The sequence below is a fragment of the Thunnus maccoyii genome, chromosome 10 (assembly GCF_910596095.1).
Source record: "Thunnus maccoyii chromosome 10, fThuMac1.1, whole genome shotgun sequence".
NCBI lineage: Eukaryota > Metazoa > Chordata > Actinopteri > Scombriformes > Scombridae > Thunnus > Thunnus maccoyii.
The window spans coordinates 18689417-18716972 of NC_056542.1; the positions used below are offsets into that span (position 1 = coordinate 18689417).

Below are 27556 nucleotides of genomic sequence, written 5' to 3' on the forward strand. Positions count from 1 at the left end.
TACTAACAGACTAGTGTAATTCATTCAGCCTGGCCTGTTGGAGAAACCTATTCAAAGACACTGATAGCTCTCTATGAGAAAGCAACACATTAGATTACGCATCTTTTATCTGTCTGCACTCTCTGTTAGCATCTGATTAACTTCATATGAAGCAAATGAAACCTTTAACTTTTTAAAAAATCTAAAGCAGCACGATCTTATCTAAAATTGATTTAACTTAGGTTAATTGAAAACTGAGATGTGCAGATTAAAGTTTAACTATGATTATATATTCATACTGAAGTGCACAGGAGGATTCACATGCTTTGTATTTGTTAATATGTACATCAAAGATACAGTGAAATATTGCAGGAGTTACAAAGTCAAGGTTGAGATTTAGCTGCTTTACACAGCGAAAATATATTTTTAATCAACACAAAGAAATGGTGCTCTGAGAGAACTTTGTGCAATTGAAAAAATGAGATGTAACTGAAGAAATAATCGGCTGCGTTTATCATCCTTTCTTCAAATATTTTGAACATTCATTATTCTTAACGAATGTCAAACAAGGAACTTGATATATCAGCAGAAATATGCTCAGGAAAAGACAAACAAGTGACATTATGATGTACAAATTACAGCCACTGAGCCACACTGATTTCTTTTTCTCCAACGCTAATAACCGCTGTGCTGCTCTTAATTTCTCCTTGCAGCCAAAGTGGCTGCAGACAGACATGGAGGATGGAGGATTGATTCTGTGTATTGTATTGCACGGGGGGAAATGAAGAACCAGTCTTCCTGTAGTTTCTCTTCATCTGCCCTCTCTTCCTCTCATTAGCACGCCACAGCGGCTAGCCAGTCATTTGGTGACAGGGAAATGATACCGTGCTTGCAGTGTTTGGGAGGAAATGGCAGGGTACAGGGCTGTGGCGCAGCAGGGGTCGTGCCACAGATAGTCATGTTAAAGGCCAAGCAGGACACCTGGTTAAAGTCAGCAAGGGCATCTGGGTCACACCTCCGCCTCACAGAAGCCAAGCAAGACATTGATTTTTATCCAAAAAATGTCACAAAAATTCCACATTTGTATCATGAAGAAGCAGCTTCTCATTTAGTAAAATATTGCGTCTTGGCAAGTACGGATCCCAAAATGATTTTTAAGCTGCAGGAAAATGTCAAGATCTAGCCTAGTCACCTGTGATATTACAAAATTAACTAAGGTCTTTGTGCAATTACTGTTGCCTGTAACCTTTCCAGTTTTGAAGAACTAAATTGTACAGTGCTCTTTTGCAGCCACAGAGAGGCAGTGATGCTTCATTGGTGGCTGAGATGGTCTGATATTGAAACAGAAGGCAGGTGAACTCTTTTAGTGCTAACAGATGATTATAAAAATACATTTTTCATGAAGAAGAAAGGATACAGAAAAGTTAAATATGTGCCAAGTGCCAAGCTTAAAATGCTTTGCAGTCTAGAGTAACATCCGTGGGTTTTTTTTGTGCCACTCATGTCATGACGTGCCTGCATTTGTGCACACTTTGAGCAAATGAAATTGTCTCACTTTTTTTTCATTCAACAGCTCCCCTCCTTTCTTCTTTGTGTTATTACAGACCCATTTGGGAAGCCTTTTTCCATTGTTTGTGGTGGATTTCTAAAAATACTTTTTATCATGACGGTACTAAGAATCATAGTTGTTTGTTCCTTTAACCCCTTTAAACTACAAGAAACATGAACATGAATCATTATATTGTGCTTATGTGAAATTATAAACAACACAGTTTAAATAATGTGTATGAAGTATAATCATCTGAGATAGTTCATCTTGTACAATGGATAATGTGTCTGTTGTGTTCCTTTGGGTGCTTTTGCTTGTACCAGTTCTACATTGACACTATTGTAAATGCATTAGCAATGAACAGTGTTATTGATCTGCTATCTTACTGTTTAGTTTTTATTTAAAGTTAGAAAGTTCCATTTGCCTGTTTGAAACAACTTTTAAATGTCACCACCTTTATAAAAGGACAGCTTTTATAATAACCAGCTCATGTTGATGAAAAATATTTTATTGCATGCACAGTTGACACTGGTGGTCAATCCATGGTTCGCCACATCATGCAGACCAGCCAAAACGGTGCATACAAGAAGCATGAAATTAAACAGAATTATTATAAGTAATGTCTATAGAAACAAATAAATAATTCTGAAATAAATAAATATCCTTGTCCAGAATTTCTATATATATATATGTGTATATATACACACACACACACAGTATAAATAGAATAAACTCTACATCATTGTGATAAAAAGCAAATTTACAATTAGATGGATAATGCTAAAGCAAAGTCTCTCCATGTTCACTGTGGGCTTTTAATTCCAAAATATTCATAAGAAATTAAGAACATAATGCAAAACTCCATCTATAACACTTCACAACGCCTACTTGAAATGGTCTAACTTTAGGACAAAAGTGAAAATTCTCAGCCAACCAATTTAGAGAATAAATACAGTATTTTCTATGACTACACACTATACTGTACATACAGTAAGCAAATGGCTTCTATTTTCTCCTTTTTGTCCAGAAGGTGCTGTAGTATTTGATTTTGCTATTGCTCTTTCTCTTTAGAGGGACAGCTCATCCAAAAACACAATAACACTTATTTTTCCTCTTATCTAACAATATCTATCCAAACATGTACTGAGAATTAAAGGCTCACCCCCATAATGTGGCTCAGAAGTGTTTGGTTTAACCAGAAAGCAGTTGTCAGTACAGGGATTATCGTGGGTTGTTGTGAGTCATCATGTAATTGTTTTCGGGATGACATGTTGTTTTTCAAATGCTAATTTCTGGTACTCACAGTACCACAAAGCTAATATATCTTCAAATCTCAACAAATCAAACCAAAACCAACTGGAGTGGATCCTCTTCAGTCAGAGGAAAAATACATTGCATTGGGCTTTAGGTTGAACACAGACAGATACAGAGATGTAACAGGATGGGTCTGCTGCTTCATTTAACTGATTGTCCACAACATTCATTTGAATGGGCATTATGGTTTTTGGCACTAACATACATGATTATAACTTAAATTTTCACACACACACACACCAAAGAAATACACTATACTGTACATCCTCTTCTAATTTCCTATAGTATTCTGCAATGTAAAAATAGATAATGGAAATTATATATGAAAATGTTAAATATTTAAACATAGGTTTAACAATCATTTTCACTATTTTTGTAGTCTTGAGTCACTTTAGAAAGATATGAGCTTGTTGTGCATGAACTGTATTGGATTGTGAGGAAACAGAAAGACTTGTTAGTTGAAATACTCTTTGGTTAAATCTGATGACACAACCCTCTGATGCAACATTTATCATCACTGTCTGTAAATGCAAAAAGATGAATCGTGTGAATCTGCATCTTAAGATGTGTGTGGTTGATAAGTCATTAAAGGTTAAATTTAAGACTGAACTTTCATGCTCAACACTTGTGTATTTCCACATTTGTTTTATGTTGTTTTTTCCTTAGCTGGGAAGCACATCCTCACCTGCAACTCACATCTAACTCACAAAATCATCTTGCAGGCTGCTAATCCTCCACAAAGGGGAGCTGTTGTGTCATTATCAGAGCAGCTCTACATATAACAACCTCTGCCACCTGTCGGAAATGAAAGCAACAGCAGCAGTTAGGACCTGCACAATGGAGACATACTCATTAACATCTTACTGTTGGCGTTACTTTTTCTTGCCAACAGGCAGCACAAGCTGGAGTGGAACTGCTGGCACTGCAGTGAAATGATACTGGCTGGGCTTGGTTTCAGGTGCTTTGGATCCGTGACTGTTGTGAATCTCTGCAAATATTTATGCATTTAACCCAAGATGTGTCTTTTTCTGATATTCCTGATTGACCAACTCCCACCTGTGGTTGGCCAGGATCATGCAGTGTCCTCTGTTTGCTGACTGAGTCCTGAGTAAAAAGATGGGACAGCAATAGACGGGTCCTTGGCAATCCGACAGAGTGGGAAATACAGTACGAGCTGTCCTCTAAGCGCGAGGCTCCAGCCTGTGTGACAGTTCAAACAGAGTCTGCTGATTGTCAATGATATGAAGGTAATCAGTGTAAGCTCGCACTTCTGAGCTGCTCTTCTGGGTGATGCCATTTCCTGGAGAGAAAATAATACGTTTTTTTTACTTTCAAGCCAAGACAGCAGCATCAAGGACAACTTGTCTGTCTAAGAATGTGCATTTTTGTCATTTTTCAACAATGATTCAAATGAGCTTCTGTTGACAATCACATTTGTTATTGATGACCTGGTGAAAAATATCATATTGAAAGCTGTTCTTATCTTTAGATCATTTTAATCAAAAGAGGTATCTTTCTATCTATTACAACAGGACATTTGTGTAAGTTTAAGCTTATTACACATGGACATGTTGTGGATGATGAACAGTGAAATGATTGTTTACATCACAGTAAGTAGTATAAACCTGATTTAAACTATGTGGAAATAGTGTGTTTCAAGGAAAATTAAAATTAACTGATTTTCCTCATATTTGGTTATTTACTTAAGATTGCCTGATGGAGGTGATACCTGATTTTATGATGACATTAAGTTCAAGAAAAGTTTCGGTTATGTCATCACCATAAAATGAGTACTGCATGATCTGAATACTGACCCATGTGATCTTTCTGACACTGTCTGATGAGGCGAACCGTGTCTGCAATCATGTGCTGGGAAACAAGATGTACATTCATTAAAAACATGACATTTCAAAATTCAGCACCGTGTTTAGTGCAGAGAAATATGCAGAAGCAGTGCTACAAAGACTTCACAGACTTACCAGCTTTTCAAAATTGACCAGGTTGTCATGAAATGTCTTGTTGCCTTCATGGATGAATGTAATATCTAAAAGAGATAAACATTGTGTTGGTATGGATGTTTGTCAACAATGGATGTTTGAGATAAAATGTTTCTGTATGTCCAATCCTGATATCTCTCAACGCTCTCCTCCTGTAGTTGGACTAGATCTGTGGCATTGAAGTGACAGAATAACTAGCGCACCTTTCAGTAGCAGAGGAAGAAAGGGGATCTTTGGCGCCTTCATCTTCTTGAAGGAGTCCCTGTAGGCCTTGTGGTTCAGCGAAGGATCCTGTGAAGACATTTTCAAATCGAATGAGTGCAATCCTTCTGGGGGTGAATGTGTGTGCCTGTGCATGCACACGTTGTTAGAGCTTAATTATGGCAGCATTAGAAACTAATCATCATTCAAAACACCTGATGTTTTGTCTGATGTTTAGAAATTAAATGAATTGTGTCTGTTTGTTTCAGCACATAAACACTGAAGCAGGGGTTTTATATTCCCTGTTATTCCATGGATTGATGTCAATGTTTTTCACTTAAATTTTTATAAAGGGAACAGATGTACAGTGTGTTGTAAACACTGAGCAAAAGTTATACTTACTGTAATTGTCTCCAGCTCTGAAAACAGCTTTTTGAATTTCCCAGGAATTTTCTGCAGGGGCAAAATAATTTATTTATTCAGATACTGTACTATAGACTTCAACTACATACATAAATGTGGCACAGATGAATGATGTAAGAAAAGGGAGATCCTTACCTCCCATGTCTGACTGAGGCGGCTAACAGCTGCAGTGTTCAGGCCCAATATAATGGCAAAGAAACAGTTGAGGTTCCTCTGTGCTTTACAGCTGTAAAAGATGAAATGAGCACACAATTCAGTGACTTCCATGGACAGCTCAACCGCACAAAAGGAGATGCAGTTTATTAATTGCCACTGGAGGGCGCAGCATTCCCATGCAAATCTTGACATCTCCCCTACAGATTCGGGCCGGTTATGCTGATGTTGTGACCGGCAGTGTGAGAAGTCAGTGTGTATATAATTACAACAAATAAATCTCTAAACAAAATGCAGAATGACGTGAGTAAGGCTACTAACTGGGCAGCAATCTTGATGAACTTCTTGATGAGTTGTACTCTTTTGCAGAGCGTTGGGCACAGCAACACCTCCGTCATCACCCATAGCTGGACTTCATTGCAGCGCTGCAGCAGCAGCTCCAACGCCACTGTGTGGCTACTGCTAGCGTGGCGGTTGAAGGTGAAATAGACCAGCTCTTGCTGTAGAAAAAAAAGACCCAACACATTCTGATGAGTTGAGCAGAGTAGGGCGCCTGATGCTGAAAGAATGTCTGAAGTCTTTTAAAATGAATCAGACCCTTTAGACCTACAAGGCACATTTTAAAGGCAACAAATTATAGGATTATAGGATTTCAGGCTGTGGGACAAACCTCATGCATTGAGTCAAAAATGGTCCAGTCGAAGTTGGTGAGAGCAACAGCCACGTCCCATGTGTTCAAACTGAGCATGCGAGCTGTCCTCTGTTGTAGCTCTGAGTTGTCTGTGAATGGGTTCTGAAGAGGGAAAACAAAAGAAAACACGATTTTTTGGTTATTCTTCCGCCTGGAAGATCGACGTGAACATTCAAAGACATGTTTGTGCATAAGTTATTTCATGTTAGCAGATATAAAGATAAGGAAATTGTGGTTGAAGTGACACATTACAATGATATCCCTACCAGGACTTCACCCAGGTCCTTCCTGCAAACATGCAGCCTCCCCACAGGCCGCAAGGAATCGGAGAAAACTCTGTCCTGAGGCTGCAGGAGGAGCCTTCCTGCAGGAGAGGAAACATATCACCAACAGCAGAACACCATTAAAAATCTGTCAGGCAGCGTGTGAGCAGCTATCAGTAGTTAGAGATAAGACTCGCTGTGCCAGGCTCCACTCTGAGGAAGCCAGTCACCTCAGTCACTGATAACAAGAAACTGACTTTATATTATATTTATATAACTGACTGTAAATGCTTCTTCTTTTAACTGTTGTCACTGGGAAGATATGAGATAACAATCTCACCCATTCATATCTGGCCTAAAAATACAACTCAATATAGAAAAAAAAGCATTAAATATTGTGGGAAAATCATGTTACAATGAATTTTACATAAAATAATATTTCCATTTTTACTAGTGTTGTAGATGATTCAAACAGGATAGGATAGTGCTGGACAGAAAGTGATATGTTTTGGTTTATAATGAGTATAAAAATAATAGGAACAATATTGTTACTGCTTCTCATTCCACATGATCTACAAGCATCAAAAAACACATACCTGTTTACTGTTTACCATCATGAAATGTGCAACAGACTACAGTTAAAGTCTGACTTTCACAGTTGTTATATACTGTAGCACTTTAATGACAGTTGTGTTGGCTGGTTTGAATGATATTTACCTCCAGGATAAGTGACAGCCACTAGTACCAGTTCCCCCTGGGGGACATCCATCCTTTCTGCCACTGCCTGCAGCAGCTCCTGGGCCAATACTCCAGCATGGGCCCTCATGCTCAGGTATGAGTCCATGGTGATGTACACATGACACAGCACTGCAACAGAGAGAAAGTATTGTTTCGGTACGGCACAATACAGAATGCACAATGCTTATATTAAGTACATCTGGTGTACAAGACACTTTGGGTTGACTTTTTTTTTTTTTTTTTTTTACAAATCTACTGTAAATAGAAGAAATAAACATAACATACAGGCCTCCATTCCCACTACAATGGTTAGGAGCCCCCCCAATGAAAAATCCTACAAAAACTGGCCCATGGTTAAACCTAATTGCTCAGACACAGACCAAAGCAGATTATTTTACTGTTTAGAGCATCTTCAACCATAAAAAGAAAAACAAATTATCTAACCCACTACAGTCTCTGGTTTAAATAAAAACTTTCCCTGTCATGGTATGTGGTTGAACACCCCTAATTTAGTGGTGAGAAAAGTAGGTTTGGACTTCTTGAGAAACAATAGGAGGGAAAGGATTTAGCAAGGCTGCCCTGATTGATAAGGGGACCTTGAGTAAGGCAACTGACCCTCAACTGCTTCAGTGGAGCCACTCAGAGGTCAACAGTTTGTTGGGGATAGACCATAATCAACAGATCTCTTGACGAAGGTTAAAGGGTTGGTATCTTTGTTAGAAAGTAATTCCATAAAAAAATTCTCAAATTAAGAACTGTTGGAGACAAATACCTCAAAACCTTAATAGATAAAATCAAGACTATCTAGCTTGGCTAGATACCACTTAATGTAAGTGAGAAAATCTGTCTTTGTAATATGGGTGAAACAGACCCTTAAAAGAAAAAGCTGATCCTATAAGACATCAATAACACAATGGGAATTCATAAGTCATAAGTTAGGAATTTGCATTTCCAAACCTTCTCATTATTCCCTGGAAAGATTCCCATTGTCCCAATGTTCAGACTAAATGTCTCACTTCAACAACTTTGGAAACAACGTATGATGGCAGGAATGTGTGAAGACTGCCATGTTTTCATGTTTTATGACTTACCTTCCTTGGTCTCTCTCTGTGTGCCCCTGGACTGGAGCCCGTTCTCCTTCAGGCTCAATTGGTGGAAAAGTGCTTTGCTCTAAAAGAGGGGAAATGCGTGGATTTTGACACACATTCATATTGCCTGAGAACACTGAGCGCTTTCAGTTTAACTACAGAACAATGTTTTCAGCAGGAAATGTCAGGACAATAGCCTCAACACCCAAACCAGTATGTCGAGGAGGACAGCCAGCTCTGTTAAAATTAAATTTTTTCTGTCTTAGTGTTGTAAAGAGAGAAAACACAAGATCTTTTCACTTACTTTTCTTTGAGGGGAATATTCATCCACCGCGCTGGAAAAAAAAACAGGAGGAAGAAATCAGTAAAGCTCACCATCATGTGCCCACACAGGCACAAAAAGATTTTGTTATTTTGTCCTAAAAACCTGATCTGGTGATTTTCCTTAGGCTGCAACTATGTTTAGTACAAAAACAACTTCACCATCCACACAGTCTATAATCAAGGTAAAGTGGATGTACATATACACTCTTCTGCTGCTTTCAGTCCATTATTTAAGCTCAGTGTCAGGCCAAGATTAAAGTGGTTTGTAGATTTTAGACCTTCCAATCTGATCCCTTCATTTAATCACCCTATTCTCATCAGTTAGGCCTGGCTAGCATGATAGATAGCCCTGTGTCCATTATCATCCCTCAGCTTTTACTGGGCTCTGCATCACAATAGACATGTTGGCACAAAGCCTGCCCTAAGGGATCCCCTCTCGCTGGCCAGCAGCAGTCCTGCGCTAATGAAAAACCTGATTCCCACTGTCATCTCAAAACAGAGCTTGTGATCCCCTACTGCTCAAAAAACACAGAGTCACTGTGGACATCAATGAGCTCAGTGTTGTGAATTATAATGATGCCACATGATGAGAGAGTGCAACAGAACGAGTGGTGTTTGCTTTATAACCTTTCAGAAACATATGACTTTCTTTTGTACAAAGGCCAGATGGAAGTTAATGGGAGCAAAGGACTTAAAGAGTCTTCTTTGTATAAAAAAAAATGACACCTTTTAGTTTTTCACTCAGCAGCAGATTGCAACAAAGCAGTCAATCTTGTCCTCCCACAGGGTGAGCCTGATTGTGAAAAGCTCATAAATAGTAGAGTATGTCAGTTAGTAACACCTACACAAAGTCCACTGCTTTAAATGAGTGGGTGTTGTGGATCTCCCTCCCTGGATATAAACATGAATAAGACAGAGCCAGATACTGGCAGCAGAGTCAGGCTGAATTATCTGCACTGGCTTCTAATGGGCGGCAGGTTGGAGCATCCCCAGGGAGAGGCTCTGATTGGAGACTGTGGTTGAGGGAGGGTGAAGGGGGACATGGGTGTGGCAGTATGTCTGGTGACTGGGGGTTGTTTACACTGTAACACCAAGGAGCCATTTGATGCTTATATTTATTAAACCAAGAAATTGTAGCCAAGCAACAGTTCTACTTTAACAACAAATCAGACTAATATTATGATTCAGAGAGATGTGTGTTAAGATTCTGTTTGATGGAGTGTTTACTGTACACCAATTATGTACATACAGTACTTGGTGTATATGAATCACTAGTCTATATATATATACAGAGTTTTAAAAGCTGAGACTCTCTGATATAAAATATTGTCCAATGTTAAGGTGAAACCATAACTTGAAAAGCATTCCTTTCTCTTAAAGTGCTTACAAAAATGAAACATAGGAATGGAACAGTTATAATTAAGGATTTAAAGACAGACTAGGTGCAGACAGAACCAGATTAAGTTTGTTTAATGCTGTATATAGGAGCTTTGACTCATAAGTGGCATGTATTACAAAAGTTACTTTTACTGCATTCAGCAATAAATCAGAATCTGATACTAGTTGAGTCAGTGAAGATATGTACATGTGCTTTAGTTTGTTGATTAGTTCTGTTGATACAGTATATTGCTGATATGCATGTGAGTATGTAAACATGTGTGTATGTGCGCACATGCATGTACATGGATATTCTATATATACAGTATGTTTGTATAGCAGAGCTAACATTTACTCATTGTCTGGAGTGTGCAGCTCATGCAGTTCATATATTTCATATATTTTTGTACAGATATATCAGCAAATACCTTTTCAGACATTGTTATTATTTTTTTTTTTTTACATAGATTCATTATTTTGTGTCTGTTTAAGCACTTTGGTATACTTTGTATTATAATTCAGCTGTATTTGACAGACTGGAATTGATTGATTGAAAAATACACAAAAACGCTGAATCATCACAGTGATCATCTATCTCAATATCTTGCAAGGACAGAACTTGTGCCAAAATTTGGTTACTATAAATGGAAATTTTATCTCAGCTATGCTATTAAACAATCTGTGCTGTAAACATGCAGAGCAGAACACAGTTTGCATCATTTACCCAAAGAGTCCAGTGGCCATGCATTTTATGAAGGTGTTTTTCTCCGGAAAAAGTCTTATTGGATTTATAAACTTGGCACAATGTCTCCAAAGGTGATAATTGTCAGTATTACTTTATTTATGCAATATTTTGTATGGTTTCTGGATATGTCTATTTTATAGTACTACCCAGTATTTTCCATTAAGGCTATGGACTAAATTACATAAGTGCTTTATTACTTAACAGGTCTGAAGTCATAATTGCTAAATGATGTGTATCACTGTGATTATATAAGCGGATGTGTTTGACACCATGAAGAACCAGCAGCAGTAAAAAAGTGGTTGAGCAAAAACTTGTGCAGGTTCTTTGATGTTTATTCCTTTTTCTCTTGACAAAAATTAATGTCCCAAATCTGACAGCTTATCATTAACCCTCAAAATGTCTGTATTTCCTCAATTTTGGGGATTCTAGATAAAAAAAACTCCATGACCTTCATATTTTCTTGCATAACACCCCAGAACACTGCATTTACTCTTCGATCTCTGAAAGAAGTCATTGATGAGAAGCTAAATAAAGGCTACAAGCAGAGAAGAGGCTCTTTCTTTGTAGAGAAAGAGAGACCAGCCAGTCTCTCTGCTTCTTTTCAGATCTCCAACAGTCATAGTTTGTACTTAGTGTTGTACACACCCAGACTTGATATCAATAAATACATTATTGATATCATATACATTTTTTCCATTCTATAGATTATTTATGTATGTATTATAGTATAGTATATATACTATAATAGTATATATATAATACATAGTATTGAATAACTCTGTCTCTAATTCCTACTAATGACAAGCAAAGTAAGTTATCACATGGTCACTCACTGTCTGCGATGCAGCTGGTAGGCTCTCTGCAGTTCCCTCATGTCCTTCTCCAGGGCTGGGTGCTCATAAAGATCATCCAACACATAACGACACAAAGTCTGGAAGGAAATGTCAATTTTTCATTTCTCCCTGTCACACCCATTTTAAGTTGCCCTCACACCCAGTTTCCAACCTTTTTCCTTGCGTGTTTCCTACCTTCATGAACAGTTTGACATGCTCGTCTTCTCTCAGGAAGTCTTTGCAGAGAGCCACCCACTGTGACACCAGGTGCAGGACTTTTTGTTTCCTCTCCAGAGCCTCCTTCCTGTCCTCTTTCCCTCTGTATCTCTTAGTGCAATAGGTGGTATTAGGTTAAGGCTTCAGCACAGATGGAGTGTGAGATCCAATACAGTATACAATATCATGCAGAGGAAGGGAGCAAATGTGTGTGATGTTTATTTAAGGATGGGTGGAGAGAGAGTCTGTTGGATAAACACGGTTGAGTGAGTCAATAATTCAGTCATGCTTTTGTATTCATCTATTTCTCTCTGAAGCATCCACAAAAAAGGGTTATTACATGTGAATCTTTGTTATAATATGCCTGTAAAAACAAGGATATTGTCCCAGCAGAGCTTGACATAAATCACTGGTTGACATGAACACTGGGTAAGTTAGCAGGAAGTCATCCAGAAGTGTATCTGTAAAGAGAGACACAAAAATACAGTATGATACATTTTTAGGTAACTTTAGAAAGAGTTCAAATGCTACTATTTCCACAGAGTTATAAAATATATAAAATATACTGTATCTCACTGCACAGAGAAACTTAAAACAAGTTGAAATTCTGTGCAGCTCATCTTATGAATCCTACATACATAGCCTCATTAGGTTTATACCACGTTACAGAACGCTTGGGGACAGGAACACCGGTGACCTTGACAACTGTATGATTGCTGAGCTGCACTGAGATGGAGATGGAAACTCAAAGACGTGGCTTCAATATTTCCTATTCCATCTTAATAATACATATCAGTTAACAAGCACTAAGCAGAGACATTTCAAAGGCAAGCATAATGTGCGAGACCTTTCAATGGCACATAATTCTTCATGGTCAGTAACCGATAATGACTTGTGCTGAAACCGGTGAGGATTCTTCCGCGCTCTTTTGCTCGAACAAGTTCAAACGAGCCTTTACCGGCTTTATCTTCAATCTCGCACATTCGCCATCACAGGCTGTATCAGTGACCATAAGCCGATAATGTAATGTGTACGTTGACTCTCTCTGACCTCTGATGAAGTCCACGTTTTCATTGTTATAATCTCGCTCACACAGTAGCAATCTGATATTACTTAGCCATCATCCAAATGTGTTTATAAGCAGAATTTTCTGCCACTGTACCCTTGTATGATTTCTTCCCCAAGGTTACACATGGCTAAGTGTTTCTGTAAATTGATTAAATCAAAGTTGGTAAAATAGACCAATTTACTGAAAGCTTACTTTAACAAGTTTCCATAGCATGAAATGCAGTCTACACTTTTCATCATTTTTTACCATGATAAAAAAAGACTAAGCCTGACTCCCTTTAATTAAGCAGCACTTTTAAAATCTCATACAAAGCTTTCTGTCAGAATCTGTTATTAAAATGTAAGAAATTCATTTTTTATTTCACAATTGTACGGTTTGTTCTTATTAGATATAAAACAAGCTGTAAAAGTGTGTTTCAGAAATTGACGTGGAAGTCACTGAAATACATTTCTAAGGCATAAAAAGAAAGAGAAGGACAGCAACTCCTGCCACAAGCGAAAAGCTTTACAAATCCTATTAGGGCAAACCTCCTCTCAACCCCTCTGTAAGTGTGCCCCACACCCAGAATTGTAAATTCTCCCTTTTAATTTCACACTGGCTTCCCAGGGCCTTTGTGTGCGTTCTGGTCCACAGGACTCCCTGACATCATTATGTTAATCCGTACAGAGCAGCTGTGGATGCATCACTCACTGCTTATGAGAGGTTACACACTCATACACATGTAGCTCCCATAAAGAATACATAACACACCTTAACACAAAGCCAAAAAACAACACTCACATACTGTACCTACTCCCCCCGCCCACACACATACACACATTCAGCCTGAACCACTCACACACACCGCTGTATATTTGTGTATTTTCTCCAAGCTATCTTAACTGAAACACTTTCTCATGAGTAACAGCTTAGATACTGCTCCCCAGGCTGTACGCTCTGCAAGTTTTTTGAAGTTAGAAAAACTGAATAAATATTTAATTTTACAACCTAAAGTCATATCTTAAGTTTTTCTTGGTAACAGCAAAAAAGCAGACAATGTACTGCAGGGTAAAGATTTAATCCAAACAATTTAGCAGAGGACCCGTTAGTTTCAGTGTGACAAAAATCTCTATGTTTGAATTGTGCTGCATAAATCAAGTCTAATAGTCTGTTCAGATGTTTGTTTGTTTTTTGTGACCCTTAAACATCACACCATTGAAAATATTCATCTATCATCAGTAATTGGCCTGGATCAGAGATGTGAATGTACCATGTAGTAAGCATATCTCAAGTGTTAATCTGCTAGAGCTGATAATAAAATCAAAAGTGTATTCTACTGTTCTGCATAGTACTGCACTCAAACCAAAACAAATTTATTTTCTTTTTCTGAGGAAATTCAGAATGGATTAATTGATCTAGCTTGTCATTCTACATTGAAATCAATCAACCTGTCAATCAACATGCCAATCCCTTTTGCATTTCAATAAGCATTTGTAAAATTGATTAATGCAACCTTTAAAATAAGCATGTTAATGTGTCACTTATTGGCTGCAGCAGTAACCAGATGCCATCCTCTTACTTTAAAAGCCTTATAATAGCCTGTATTTAAGTGGAATTATTTAAAATTCTTTATCTGCTCACTTACAATACTGATTCTTTTTAAAACTATAGTTAAGCATCAACATCTCTCCACATGGTGTATCACTGAAAGTGCTGGAACATCCTCTCATTAACAACCCAAATGTTCCATTACATGTTTTTCAGCGCTGGCAGTGTGCAGTGTGAATCTGTGCAGAGCAAGAATCAATAGCTGCACTCAGAGATTGGGCACAGGAAAGAACTAAACACTGAACAGCTGTGAATGCTTTCCCACAGAAGGACACCATAGCATATCTGCACAGTATACACTCCTGCAGTGGTTCACACAACATTGCTTTTACTCAAACATGCCTGTGGTTCTTTCTAGAAAAGTGCCATCTCTTGCAGAAAGATGTAAAGCTCCTCTGCATTCTTAATGTTGTGTACTGAGTATAGATGCAAGCAAGTGCTACCATGAATGACCATGAAGTCATAAACACAACATCAATAATCTGCTGCAATCATCAGTCATGTAGCTGCACGATCTTTCTGAGCCATCCTTGAGAGTCATACCAAACATGGCAGCTTGTTGGATGCTCAGATAAATCTCTTTTTGATGAAATCAAGGATCTCATGCCATCATCTTTCTGGGGAGCTGCACCTCCAAGGGCACACTAAGAAGTAGCACTAGAGCATACTGAGTTTCAGTATTCACATGGAGAGAACCAAGGCCAACAGGAGTCAGACTATTAAACATTACTGAGTGCAGATCAATTGCTGTTCAGGACTCAGTTCATCCCTTTTCCTCCTCAGGTCTTTGGCTCTTTGACCCTGGAACATCGCTCAGCATCTTACCTTCAATACACTCATTGCAAGGTGAGCTAATGGTGAATGATTCATCAACAAACCACTGCCTACTGACCACATAGGAAATGAGCTAAGAGGTAAAGTACGGATGGGTTTATTGTGAATACACAAACTGAAAAATAGAAGGATGTCTTATTCATTTGGCAAATTATTTAGCTCTATGTTAAACATGACATTAATATTAAATACTCAATTATAGCAATAAGTTTCACCATAAAATGCATTGCTATGATTCATGCCAAATGCACCATCTTGCAACTGCAGGCACATCTCCTGAGAGTACATTTAGATCAATTTCACTCACTTCCTCATCATAATGAGTAATGATCTCTAGTATGAGGTTAGCCTGCCTCCATCCCAGTGAGAGATCATCTGTGACCACCTCCATCTCCCAGGAAAAACATGCATTCCTCTTCCTCTCTCTTTCCCCCCCTTTACAGTGTTCATCCTTTCTCTCCTTGTCTGACTGTGCTTCTGCCTGCAATCATAATTTTTCACCGAGCCATCCTCTCAGCTTCAGCAACAGAGAGTGTCCTCTGCCTTGGCAACAGTGTCACATTATCATGTACCTGCTGCGATGAGAGGAAATGTGTTGATTTGTTTTTTCTGTGAAGCTGGATTGCGTGTCCGTTACAGCCTCACTCTCAAAAGATATGAGTAACCTCTGTCTCTTATCTTGCTTTTAAATGAACAGGCTTGAACTTAGTAGCAGTCTGGGAACGATAGTACCCAGTAGCCCAGTAATATTGCCTGGGGTGTGGGGGGGTGTGGTGGGTTGGGAGGGAGGGAGGGAGGGAGTGAGGGAGGGGGGTTGGAGGCTGCTGAGGGAGAGGCGGGGAAAAGAGAAAGTAAAAAGGAAAGTAAAGGGAGCTATGTCTCTCTTTCTATCTATCTTTCACAAACATACAAAAACATCACAAGGACCTATATAAGCAGACCACCATAACAATGCTGTAGTCATAAAGTCTACCAACTGAATATTTTTCTTTTTTTTAGTTTTGCTCTCTTAAATACAAGGATTAATCATTCACACAGTCACAAAACACAGTAATGACAAAGGGGGGTGAGGAGGGTGTTGCAGGATATTAAAGTATGAATACTGACCTGACTCTTTGCCCTGTGTTATCCCCTGGTCATCGTCCAGTGTCAGGTCATTCAGCAAGTGTTCCAGGATCTTCTCTGGGGTCCCTGATACCACCATGTACCTGTCAGACACAACAGAGTCAGTGGATGAGTCCTCCTCGATAGAGGACAGTGAGCGACTGCTGCTCCATTCATCCTCTCCCTCTGTCCCTTCATCGTCTATGTAGCGAAAGTAGGGGACGTCAAAGGTGGGCATAGTCAGCGGCTCTGCCCGGCTGGTGCTGTCACTGCTGCTCTCCTCGGAACCCTCCTCGTCATCCTCGTCCTCCTCCTGCTCCACCAAGGCAGCATGCAGCAGCCTGCCCTCCTCCTGTCGCAGGTTCCGGGGCTGCTGTTGAGAGCCCATCCTTACAGAGTTCCCGTGCCCTCACACCGGCAACGTTGCCGTGGTTACTGCTGCATGCCCCCTTTACCCATCCATCCATCCACCTGCAGCTGCTACAGCCCGGAGTCCACTGCTGTCTATCCCTCACTGAGGAATCCCGGTATATTCACGACTAAAAAAGCTTCAGTATGACTTGAATGGGAAGGCAGCCAGCAGAGCTCTGCCTCACAGTCCCATGCTGCTAACTTATATGTATTTAATGTAGTCGTTTATGTGTAGGGAGTTGTGATGTAAGCATGCCTGAGTGCATGTGTGATCCGGAGAGACAGAGAAGGAGAATGATGAGAGGGAGAGTGCTGTAGCAGAGAAATAGATAGTGAAAGAGAGGGAGAGGGAGGGAATCTAGAGAGGAGGGGAGAGGAGAGGCTTACCTCCTGTTCCTCGCCTCCTCTCTCCCTCCTCCCCTCGCTGATGCGGAGAGGGCTGGCTGCTCTGACGACATTCTCTGGAGAACGAGCACATCGTGGCCCCTCTCCCTCAGACACACGTGGACTCCCTCGTCACTCTGGGGCTGTGTAGGGAGAGAAGGGGAGGGAGGGAAGGACTGTGTTATCACCAAGGAGATTCCCCTGTATTTTCTCCCACTCACACAAATCACCACTGATTTCCATCATAATACTCTGTCAGAGCCAGCACTGTAAATGAAAGAGAATTTCCATATATCATTATTCAGTCCTTATCGGTGGAGCCCATTCAGGGATTAACATAAAAGACTCATGCATATTTTAATTACCGATTCCTATGTTGAGCGTATTAAATTATGAGTGGTGTCTAGAGAGACAATCTATTTTCAAGCCATCATATAGTTAAACTAAAGAATGGTTTAGTCATTCAGAGTTTAGTTTAGACTTAAACTCACATGCTAGGTCCTTGTCTTATGACCACCATGGGTTGCTATGAATGATCAATTTCGCCTCATGCCTGAGCTGTCTCCCACTTTCCTTCTCTGTCTCACTCTGTCTTTCTCTTTGTCTCTTTGCCCTCTTAGTCATGCAGTCACACAATGTCACCCAATGTCACCATGTTATCAATCTTTCAGAACCAGAGTGAAAGACAGTAAAAGTCCTTCAATTTGTCACCTCTATCCTGCTCTTTAAATCTTCACCAGGTTAATAGGCTGGGCTTCTCTTTAATGTAAGGCATCTCCCTCTCTTCAATACAGGGCAATGTATCGGTTTAAAATCTTATAATAGTCAGATATATGAGCTGAAATGGAAAAAACAAACAAACACTAAATACAAAAATCAATCAATTAATTTTTTTGTCTATAAAATAGTGAAAAATGCCCACAATTACAATTTCCCAAGGTCCAATATCTTTAAACTGCTTGTTTGTCCAACCAATAGTCCAAAACCCCCAAACATTCCATTTACAATGATATAAAATGGCGTGTAGCAGCAACTCCTCACATTTTGAGAGGCTAGAATTTGACAAACTCCTTAAGAGACTGACTATCTTGACTATCCAGATTGTTGTTCATTAATTTTTACATCGATTGACTAATCGTTTAATCAACTAATTGTTTCACTAGCCAGATAATTAAAGAAAAAGTGGGATCCAACTAGGTAGATTGTGGTGTTTAATTTTTTTTTTCTCGCTTATATTTGTTCCAAGACCAGTCAAAAGTTTCCAAATTGGGAAGCAAATATACCGACTTTGAGTACCAAATGAAGGTAGAGCAGTAATATCTACCATATTGAGTTTCCCAGCTGAATAAATTGTTGTGCTCTTATACATCACTGGTTAAGACACTCAAGGATATATTCATGTGAAGTCCCTGAACTGAACTTTTTTAACCCTAGCTTTTTAAAACAATGATTTGTTACAGCCACTCTGAAGAATAAAGACTGTGGTAGCTGCTTGACAATGGAGAGTCTGGATCAGAGATATTGGTCTTAATGAGGAGTTCACTGTATGGTGCACGCACATGCATCCTGCATCAGCTCCCCACTTCAACCCCCCTCTCCTCAGCCATCAGTCAATGCAATACAAGCCTCTGTGCATGCAATTAGTCAGGCAGACAGACTGGAAGTGGTTGCAGTTTTCTGCCCTAATTGCCTTTTGCAGAGAAGCATCCAGGGCCCTTCAGTTAAGCATGACTTCCTGGCACATTAACACTTATCAGTGTGTATGTATATTGTATACACAAACAGACATAAGTGCACAACACACAACACAGATGCATACATTAACACAACACACAGACACACTCATACTCCACAACACAACAGAAACACGTAACTGCATCATGGTGGGCCAAGATTTCAGCATTAACATTACCCAGTCGAGCAGTCACATCTATAAACAGCAGAGATATTTTCAAACCATCAGAAAGGACCATTAATGGCAATGTTTGCTGGCAGTTCTTTTTTTTAACCTTTATTTATTCAGGGGAGTTTCTCTGAAAGCAATGTTCTCTTTTTCAGAAACGCCCTGATCCCATTAACACAGTTACACAATCATACCTGGAAACTGCCCAGCACAACCACAGTCTGATCTGGTGGCCACTGAGCACCTCCACTGGAGCAGTTGGGGTTAAGGGCCTTGCTCAAGGGCACCTCAGTGGTGGTAATGAGGGAGATGTGAGCACTGCTTCTTCACTTTCCCCACCCAGATTATGCTGCCAGTCTGGGGGATTGAACCAGCTCCCTTCTCTAACCTTTAGGTCACCACTGCTCCAGTGTTCCTTCAGTGTTGTGATTGTGTAGTTTAGATGTCTGTCAAAGTGACAACTTATGAATTTATTCCTTCTTTATCTCAATAAAAACACACACACACACACACGAAAATTGCTTTCATATACTTAAGGGTAATAACAGACTGTATTATCCTGTCACAGGACCTACAGTATGATGTAAGCTTAGGGGCGTGACAAAAAGCAAAGAACTAGAAAATTCCCAGAAAGGAAAGGCAGCACTGATTAGCTTCCTGCTTCTTAGGAAAAAGACACCGGTGGTTCTATCTTTATCAAGACATGACGTGCACTGTGTGCTCTTAGCTTCATGAAAGTCATTAAAGTGCAGTTTTTGTCTGACTAAGCGTGACACTGGAGCAAGTTAAATTCTTGACTATAATTAACAGAGTGTCTCAGTCTACTGCTAACGGGTCAGACAGCAAACAAACATTTTTCTCACAATGAATTATTGATCTAGCCTCTGCTGCTGCAGGCCACCCCTCAGTGTGCGCTGGGCTTTGTGGTTACCAGTGTCCCAATACAAAAAAAAACAAAAAAAACAAAAAAAAAAAACAATCAGGCCTCTAGAGTGGATGCTTATAATGTAACAGAGTGCCTGGGCTGCACAGTTCCAACCCTGGCCTGGAGGTGACCTCGACTTACAGCTACCCCTGAAGTCCTCCCAACATGGACACAGCCAGCAGAAGAGTAAACATTACTTATCAGGCCTCTGCATAAACTCATGTCCCGTCAGTGGTTTACTGTCTCTTTCAGGGTTCCAGATGCATTCCACTGGCTGGACGGACACTTTCTGTCTGCATGTCTCTGTGCTGCTGCAGCAGGTCAGGCACGAATGGTATGGAACACTTAACACGGACCTGGAAGGTGTCAGTACTGACAGGGTGCTGATTATGTTTAAATTACTCTCAAGGAATAGCGTGGATCATACGGAATGGGAAGAAGAAAAAGAACAAGACCAAGCATTCATACATCAATGTTGTTTTTAAAGAAGCCTTTGATGACAATGCACTTTATTATCTCCAAAAGTAACCTGCTAAAATTTCTGTTTTCATGCAGTTCAACTGTGGTAGCATACAATAATCAAGAATATGTGCATGTTTTGTAAAATATTTGCACATAAACAGTGCTATGCTTCATGTACTGGCAAAAATCATCAGCTCTATGTTCTAATCAGATGTATGTAGCAACAGAAACCTCAAATTACAAGTAACTAGAAACTCTCTGATGGCTCTGAAGACATGAAGTGATGTGATTTTTGTCAAAACTGTAAACTATTTCATTTAAACCAGTCAATCTTTCAGCCTCTGAACTATCATAGGAAAAGACCAACAAACATGTTTGTTGAAAAACCTAAACATTTTTCTTTTGAGATTAAAGGAGATTGCATAACACTCACAGTCTCCCTGCACCAGAATCTCTCACACATTTCCACAGAGTGCTGTATATTAAGCATCCCTGTTTCCACCAGCTGGGATTTAACTGATTTCTAAGCTCTTTGATGTCTGGGCTTAGATATTTATATGAGTCACATGTAATATGTGCATTGTAGCATCATTGGATTACTGTAAACCATTTTATAATCTAGACAGACTGCTAGATAATCTCACATATTCTTAACATTTCCAGATAATGTGAAGTATTAAATACAAGGTCAGCATATCTGGCTGTTAGGATTACGCAAATGACACAAACACACGTGCCATTGGTACGCTTAATTTTCCAGTTTTTGAATTCACAATATAAGAAACTTGGCACAATGCTTGTAACTAAAACAACAAAGATACAACAGCTTATTGTATTATGCGGCAGTAACATTTGAACATACGCAGGTTGGCAGTGGTGTAGTGCAGACAAAATGTCATTATATTGAATAAAAGCACAGATGAAGACTAGCTTAGGGTTTGAAGAAAAGGTCAGAGACCTGATGCACTGGAATCCACCCTGAAACCACACAATGTCTTGGCATGGCGGTCTGGCCTGGGTCACTTGCGTCAACTCTTCCTGCCATTGTTGTACAGTTTAGCACAGCTGGCAGGAAGGGAGAAGTTGAGCCCACCATGAGGTCAGCCAATTAAAACGTCAGTTCACTGGAAGGTGATGTAATGTTTCAAAAAAAAGTGTGCAGGTTGCACTGAACGTACGGGACATGTAGTTACCTTGTCAGTAATGACAGGTTGTAGTGATACGACTTTGAAATGAAACCCTCCTGAAACATGAGGAAACTGCTGTACTGATAGAGCCAAACTGCATTCTTAAAGTATGTTCATGTAGCCTATCTACATTTCTGTTAAGGTAATGACACTGAGAAAAATGTATTTGGAGGCAAAACATACATATAAATAGATGAATTAATACAATAGATAGAGTGCATTTATAATGTCAAATGTTATGCATATGAATGCAATACACTTTACAGCATACTGTAAAAATATCTTCCAAGTTTTACATCTTGTTTGCTGTGGTCTAGAGATTATTTTGGTATATTTAATTGAAGATTTTCCTACTCTGGAGAGAATCTAAATGACAACATTCATCTTGAGAGAGAGCAGAGGCATTATAGAACGTATAGAGGCCAATAAAAACAGACAACAAATTAACATCAGTTTGATAAATGGAACACTACGGGGAGTGCAAGAGGGGATGCTAAGGCACAATGCTCACACAACAGCAGCATGAAACATTACATTATAGTCCAGAGTAAAATGAACTATCTAATGTGCTCTAACTGTACATTCAGGGAGAAAGTATGCTAACTGAGTGGTGTTCATAATGACATAAAGAGGTCTGATAAGTAGCTTGACTAATGTTTTCACTGTGACTGGACCAAAGATAGCTGTTCAGTGGAATGTATCACAGAGTGCAGCATTTCACACTGTTTTGTTGTGAAAAAAGTTGTAAAAATATCAGAGCATTCTGACTGCTGCAGTGTTGTGTATCTCACCTCACTTGTCCTCTCTGGGCCCTTGCTGTGACTCTGCAGGAAGCGGCAGCCATCCTTGGCCAGTCTCTGGACCATCTCCAGTCTGGACAAGTCCTCCTTGTCATGCAGGATGCAGATGCTCCCTGGCTGTAGCACAGGGGACACAGAGAACATATACCTCAGGCCACAGTCCCACGACATCGCCGGCTTACAAACTTCTGGCTGTCTACCAGGCAAAACAGCAGAACTCCTGTCTGTGAGCTCACACTACTCTAAGAAATGGCAAGAGGGGGTAGGCAGCTCAAAAATCATTTGTGTTTCTGTGTGTGCTGTCCAGGTGAGTTACAGCCTCCTCTGTCACTGCAGCCAAAGTAAAAATCTAATCGATGTGTGCCTTGATCAGCTCTGTAGCTCTATAGCAGAGAGAGAGACACGCAGGAAAAATTTCATCAGTTGGACTCCAGGTATCTGTGTGTTTGGCTTTAAAGAGAGTGAATGACAGACTCCCTCTCTCCGTCCTCCCCCTGCCTTTCACCACTGGGGAGGGGAGTGAGTTAGGAACACGGTGGGTTCAGGAAACATCTGGTGAGCTAGACTGCCCCAAAAAGGAAGTTTCAAAATCTCACGAAAGCAGGAGAGAGTAGGGCACATTACACTAGAAGGTCAAACACTTGTTGGGCGGGAGATGTGTTGTATGTGTGTGTGTGTGTGTAGGTTTAAGGTCATTCGGGCACAAGCACTAAAGTGATACAAGCTGTTCTGTTTTGTCAGTAATAATACAACAACTGAATGTCACCTGTAAGCAGACTCTAGCATAAAAAGCAAACACATGTCACAGACTTATTATGAGTAAACTGTCCAGATATTCATCACACAACAAAGGAGAGAGATGGGGAGAGAAAGAGGAAACAATGAATGCAGACACACATTTGAATGTGTTATGTGGAGCATTTTGTGAAAGAGAACAGTATGTCTCCACTTGTCACTTGTTTAAAGAGCAAGCAGAATGATAAGAACTGTCAACACCCTTTGGTAACTGCTGAAACAATTATTCGATTTGTCTTTGGAAAGATTTTGATAATACCTTAATAGTGTGTTTTTAAAGAAAAAATAACAAACATTTAATGGTTCCATCTCATCAAATACAAGAATCAGCTGTTTTTCTCTGTTGTAAATCAAATGTCTTTGGATTATGGACTGTTGGTTGAACAAGGCAAGCAAGGAAAGCAATTTGAAAACATCATCTTGTGCCCTGGGAAATTGAACTGGTGACATTTTTATGCAACAAAAAAAAACATTTATCAATTAATCTGCTGATTATTTTCTTGATTCGGTCTGTAAAATGTCAGAAAACAGTCACAATGTCCATCACAGTTTCCCCAAATCCAAGGTGATGATATCAATTTGCACCAAAACCCAAAGAGTTCACTGCAGAAAGAAAAGAAGCAAATCTTCACATTGAAGAAGCTGGAACCAGAGAATATTTTTGCCTGAAAAAATTATTTAAACAATTAAGTGATTATAAAAATAGTTTCCAATTATTTTTTGGTTGATCAGCTAATTGATTAATTGACAAATAATTTCAGTTCTTAACTGACTAATTGTAAAGTCAATTGATAAAAATAATAAATAAATGAAAAAATCCTCATCATAGCCCTAATACCGGCTATTTTTTCTAACTAGGTAAGCAACAGTGCAGCCTTAAAAGTGCCCTGTAAAGTTTTTTGACCACTATATGTGATGTATAGCAGTGTTTTGTTAAGCTGGTCCCTGTATCTTGTGTTCTACGAGCACAAAGTGACTGTTTTTTATTAAAGATCAATGAATTGTCAGACACTTGCTAATTAAATTAGACTTGTCAGAAGGAACAGTGTGATCCTACGTGTATTGACCAAGGAAAAGCAAGGACATTAATTCTTCATATGAACACTTTATCTATTATCGTTATATCTTTTTTCCCTCTGTCAGCAGTGTGATGCTTGACTGGGTCCTTGTAAAGCCATTCAATTGTGCTGCTGTTCCAAACTGCTGATACAGCAAACTGCCGAATGAGAAAAGGTCCCCATCTCTAGGTGCTGGTTCTCTTTCATGTGAGGTTGAGTCCCATCATTCCACTGTGCTCTTTTGTTCTTTCGAGGTAACTGATTGGGAAGATGCCCACTGCCCTCATATACAACATATGCCTTTAAAAGCCTGCTCAACTTCAGCTAAGTAATTTCATCCCTTATTTCTTAACTGGCACTTCATTATTGCTGAGGTCTCAATATTCACGGTGAGCTGATCAAGCATTGCTTATCAATTCAACTTCACGGACTGATGTTAAATAATAATAAAACAAGCAAGCTTATTTTTAACCTTTTTGGATAGTATACATAGCCAGTCTACTGTATGTTACTGTCTGTCTGCAGTAGGTTATTCTATACCATTTCACTATGGGAAAGAAACAAAGGAAATAAATGGCCTTGAATATCTGAAAAACCACGGCTTCCTTGCTGCTCCTTCCCAGTGAACATTCCTTAGTGAGACAAAGCCAGGAGGACAACTCTAGCTTTAATGTGCTACCACTGACCCAGTTTCTCAAGTAAATGAATTGCAAAGTGAGTGTGCCTTAAGTCAGACGTGTTAGTGTACTCGCTTTAAAAGTGCTGCCTTTAATCAGGCACTACCATGACAACCATCTGGGGTACACTGGTATAGTAGGCCTGCAGCATTTCAAAAAAGTGATGAAACTGTATTTAGCTTGTTACAGTGTTCCATTTCCACAATAACAACTTATTTCATCTTCTGTACAATCAACTAGAAATGGAAGATAACAGGCTACAGAAACAATGACATCACCACTAGTGAATGATATTTCCTCCATTAACACCTACTGTGTTTTTCAAGCCCAAATCAAAATTACAAAAGCAATACGCAATGTGATATTGTTCTCTCCGACATGGTGGCTAATTTGAGGAGACAGTATCGAATGCAGTTATACCTTCAAAGGGACATTAATGGAGCATAGCAACAGCATTGTCTCCAAGGAAGCTAGGATAGTCTTATCTGATCTAAAAGATAATACCAGCCAAACTTTGAAAAGACATGAGTAAATTGAAAAAATAGGTGTACACAGTTTTTCTAGATCCTTCAAGTATCCAACTTGAAACAAAAAATATTCCATCTACTACAATAAAGCAGATTTTAAACCTGTTTTCTATGTTGCAACTCTTTATACCTATAAGTAATATACATATCGCCAGTTCAGACCTTCACCTAACTAAAACAGCTCTGCATCTAATCCTATTTTCATGAAGGTTATAATGTTCCGTTCTGTTGAAAATGTGTAAAAAAGGCTGCTGTTTTTGGTGCTGTTGAATTCTTGTCCTTTTATTTATAATTGCAAGAAACTGTTGTATATGAAAAAATAATTGAATAATAAAGGAAATAACAATGGATTAGACATTTAATATAAGTATAAATCTTTTAATAAATGAATGATGCGTCATGACTTCCGGGTACCATCTTTGTTTGAACTCGCAATTTAGGGTAATACCATAAATATATAATTACGTGGGGAAAAAATACTCTATACTGTCAGTACGTCTTTGGGAACCTAGATATGTATTCAAAACATTGGTGAGTCTTGTCAAACAACGTCTTTTTTAATGGTTTTGCTTTAGAGAAAATTAGTACCGCTAACTCTGTGACCAGTGGTTAACGTTCATCAACGTTCAGTCTCAGAGCGATGCTAACTGTTAGCCACTAGCAAAAAACTGCTAAAACAATTAGCAACTTGCACTGAAATTAAAGGATACTCAAGAACCACAACTAGACTGCAGCTACAAAAACAAAAAATTATCAGTTGATATGGTAATAAATATATATATTTGTTTGGTAATTAACTTACTTTTTTCTCGTTGTCCTTGAACTTGATGTTTGTATTTCCATTGTGCGTTCTTGCCTCTACCGTAGGGTGGAGCCATTGAGCACAGGTTAAAGGGATAGTTTTTTGAAGTAGGGTTGTATGAGGTAGTTATCCATAGACAGTGTATTACCTGCAGTGGATTGGGGTCCGCACGCTCCCAGTTTGGAGAAGCAGACAGGAATACTGGTACGGAGGCTAAGCAATGTGTTGCTGTGGACGGGGCCAGCAGCAAAGCGTATTTTACCCACCTAAAAAAATCAAATCAGTTTTAAGTGTACACTATATTTAGAATATTTTCACTGCTTTATCTTGCCATCAGACAGCCCTTTCCTTTGGCACTAGATTTTCTAAGCTGTAAAACTTCCATATTCTTACGCATACCGCATACTGTATTATGCCACAACAGCACTTTCTGATCCAAACAGCGGATCTATAAGGTAACTTAGGGGTTTATTTCCTGCAGTGACCCTATTATCATGCTAGACAGGTGGATTTTACTGTAATATCACTATGTTAAAATGTGATAATATTACATGTAAGGTACAAAATGGGGCTTGGTCAAATCTAATACAGCAATTTCCAGTAGCTGTATTAAAGCAAGTCTTGGAGACGAGTTAATATGAAGCGTCTTTTTTAATAGTGCAGCTGCATTGGCGGTGGGGTGCCTCTTCATCATTAAACTTGGCTAGTCACCTGAGCTTGGCACAGCTGGCACCTTGCCTCAGTGAAGTGCCACTGAGAACACATTTTTACTTCCAACTGGAAAGGAATTTATTGCACCACAGAAAAGTTAATTAAAATGCTGTTGTTTTAATCAGGGAAGCTTTGTTTTCTGGTATATTTATTGGATGAAAAATAATATCCTGACACCTGAGATGATAATGCCCCACCAGAAAATGATGAAAGTTTATTTGTTCATTTAGTTTTTTTCTCTCTCTTTTCAGTGATGCCAGTTGCATTTTTTAGGTGGAATTTTGTTATTATTCACTTTGCCTTATTTAAAATTATTTCTATCTACCTGCATAATGTATGCATTGAAAAGGCAGCAAACATCTTGACGTAACATTCTGCATACTTTTTATTTCTCTTTCAATGGGTTTCTTACCCTGCACCACACAAAAC

General features: G+C 39.2%; 1 protein-coding gene across 3 annotated transcripts; it reads right to left on the minus strand.

Moving 5' to 3' along the window:
- Positions 1-283: 283 nt before the first annotated feature.
- Positions 284-26612, minus strand: LOC121904962 (rap guanine nucleotide exchange factor 5-like). 3 transcript variants are annotated; one of them, XM_042422814.1, is made up of 20 exons: positions 26565-26612; positions 26417-26472; positions 22549-22674; positions 17284-17423; positions 16489-16589; positions 12274-12352; positions 11871-12015; positions 11676-11773; positions 8701-8731; positions 8400-8478; positions 7288-7437; positions 6574-6671; positions 6287-6409; positions 5938-6116; positions 5599-5689; positions 5443-5493; positions 5043-5130; positions 4822-4886; positions 4657-4711; positions 284-4142 (listed from the first exon to the last, which is right to left on the minus strand). In XM_042422814.1, exons 3-20 carry the CDS (start codon positions 22621-22623, stop codon positions 4024-4026), a joined length of 1767 nt encoding a protein of 588 aa, XP_042278748.1. In that variant the 5' UTR covers positions 22624-22674; positions 26417-26472; positions 26565-26612; the 3' UTR covers positions 284-4023. The 3 variants fall into 3 exon arrangements, 2 of the variants coding, with proteins under 2 accessions (XP_042278748.1, XP_042278747.1); XR_006098325.1 differs by lacking the exons at positions 26417-26472; positions 26565-26612 and having other exon boundaries at positions 284-3637; positions 3899-4142; positions 22549-23036; XM_042422813.1 differs by lacking the exons at positions 26417-26472; positions 26565-26612 and having other exon boundaries at positions 22549-23036.
- Positions 26613-27556: the final 944 nt, after the last annotated feature.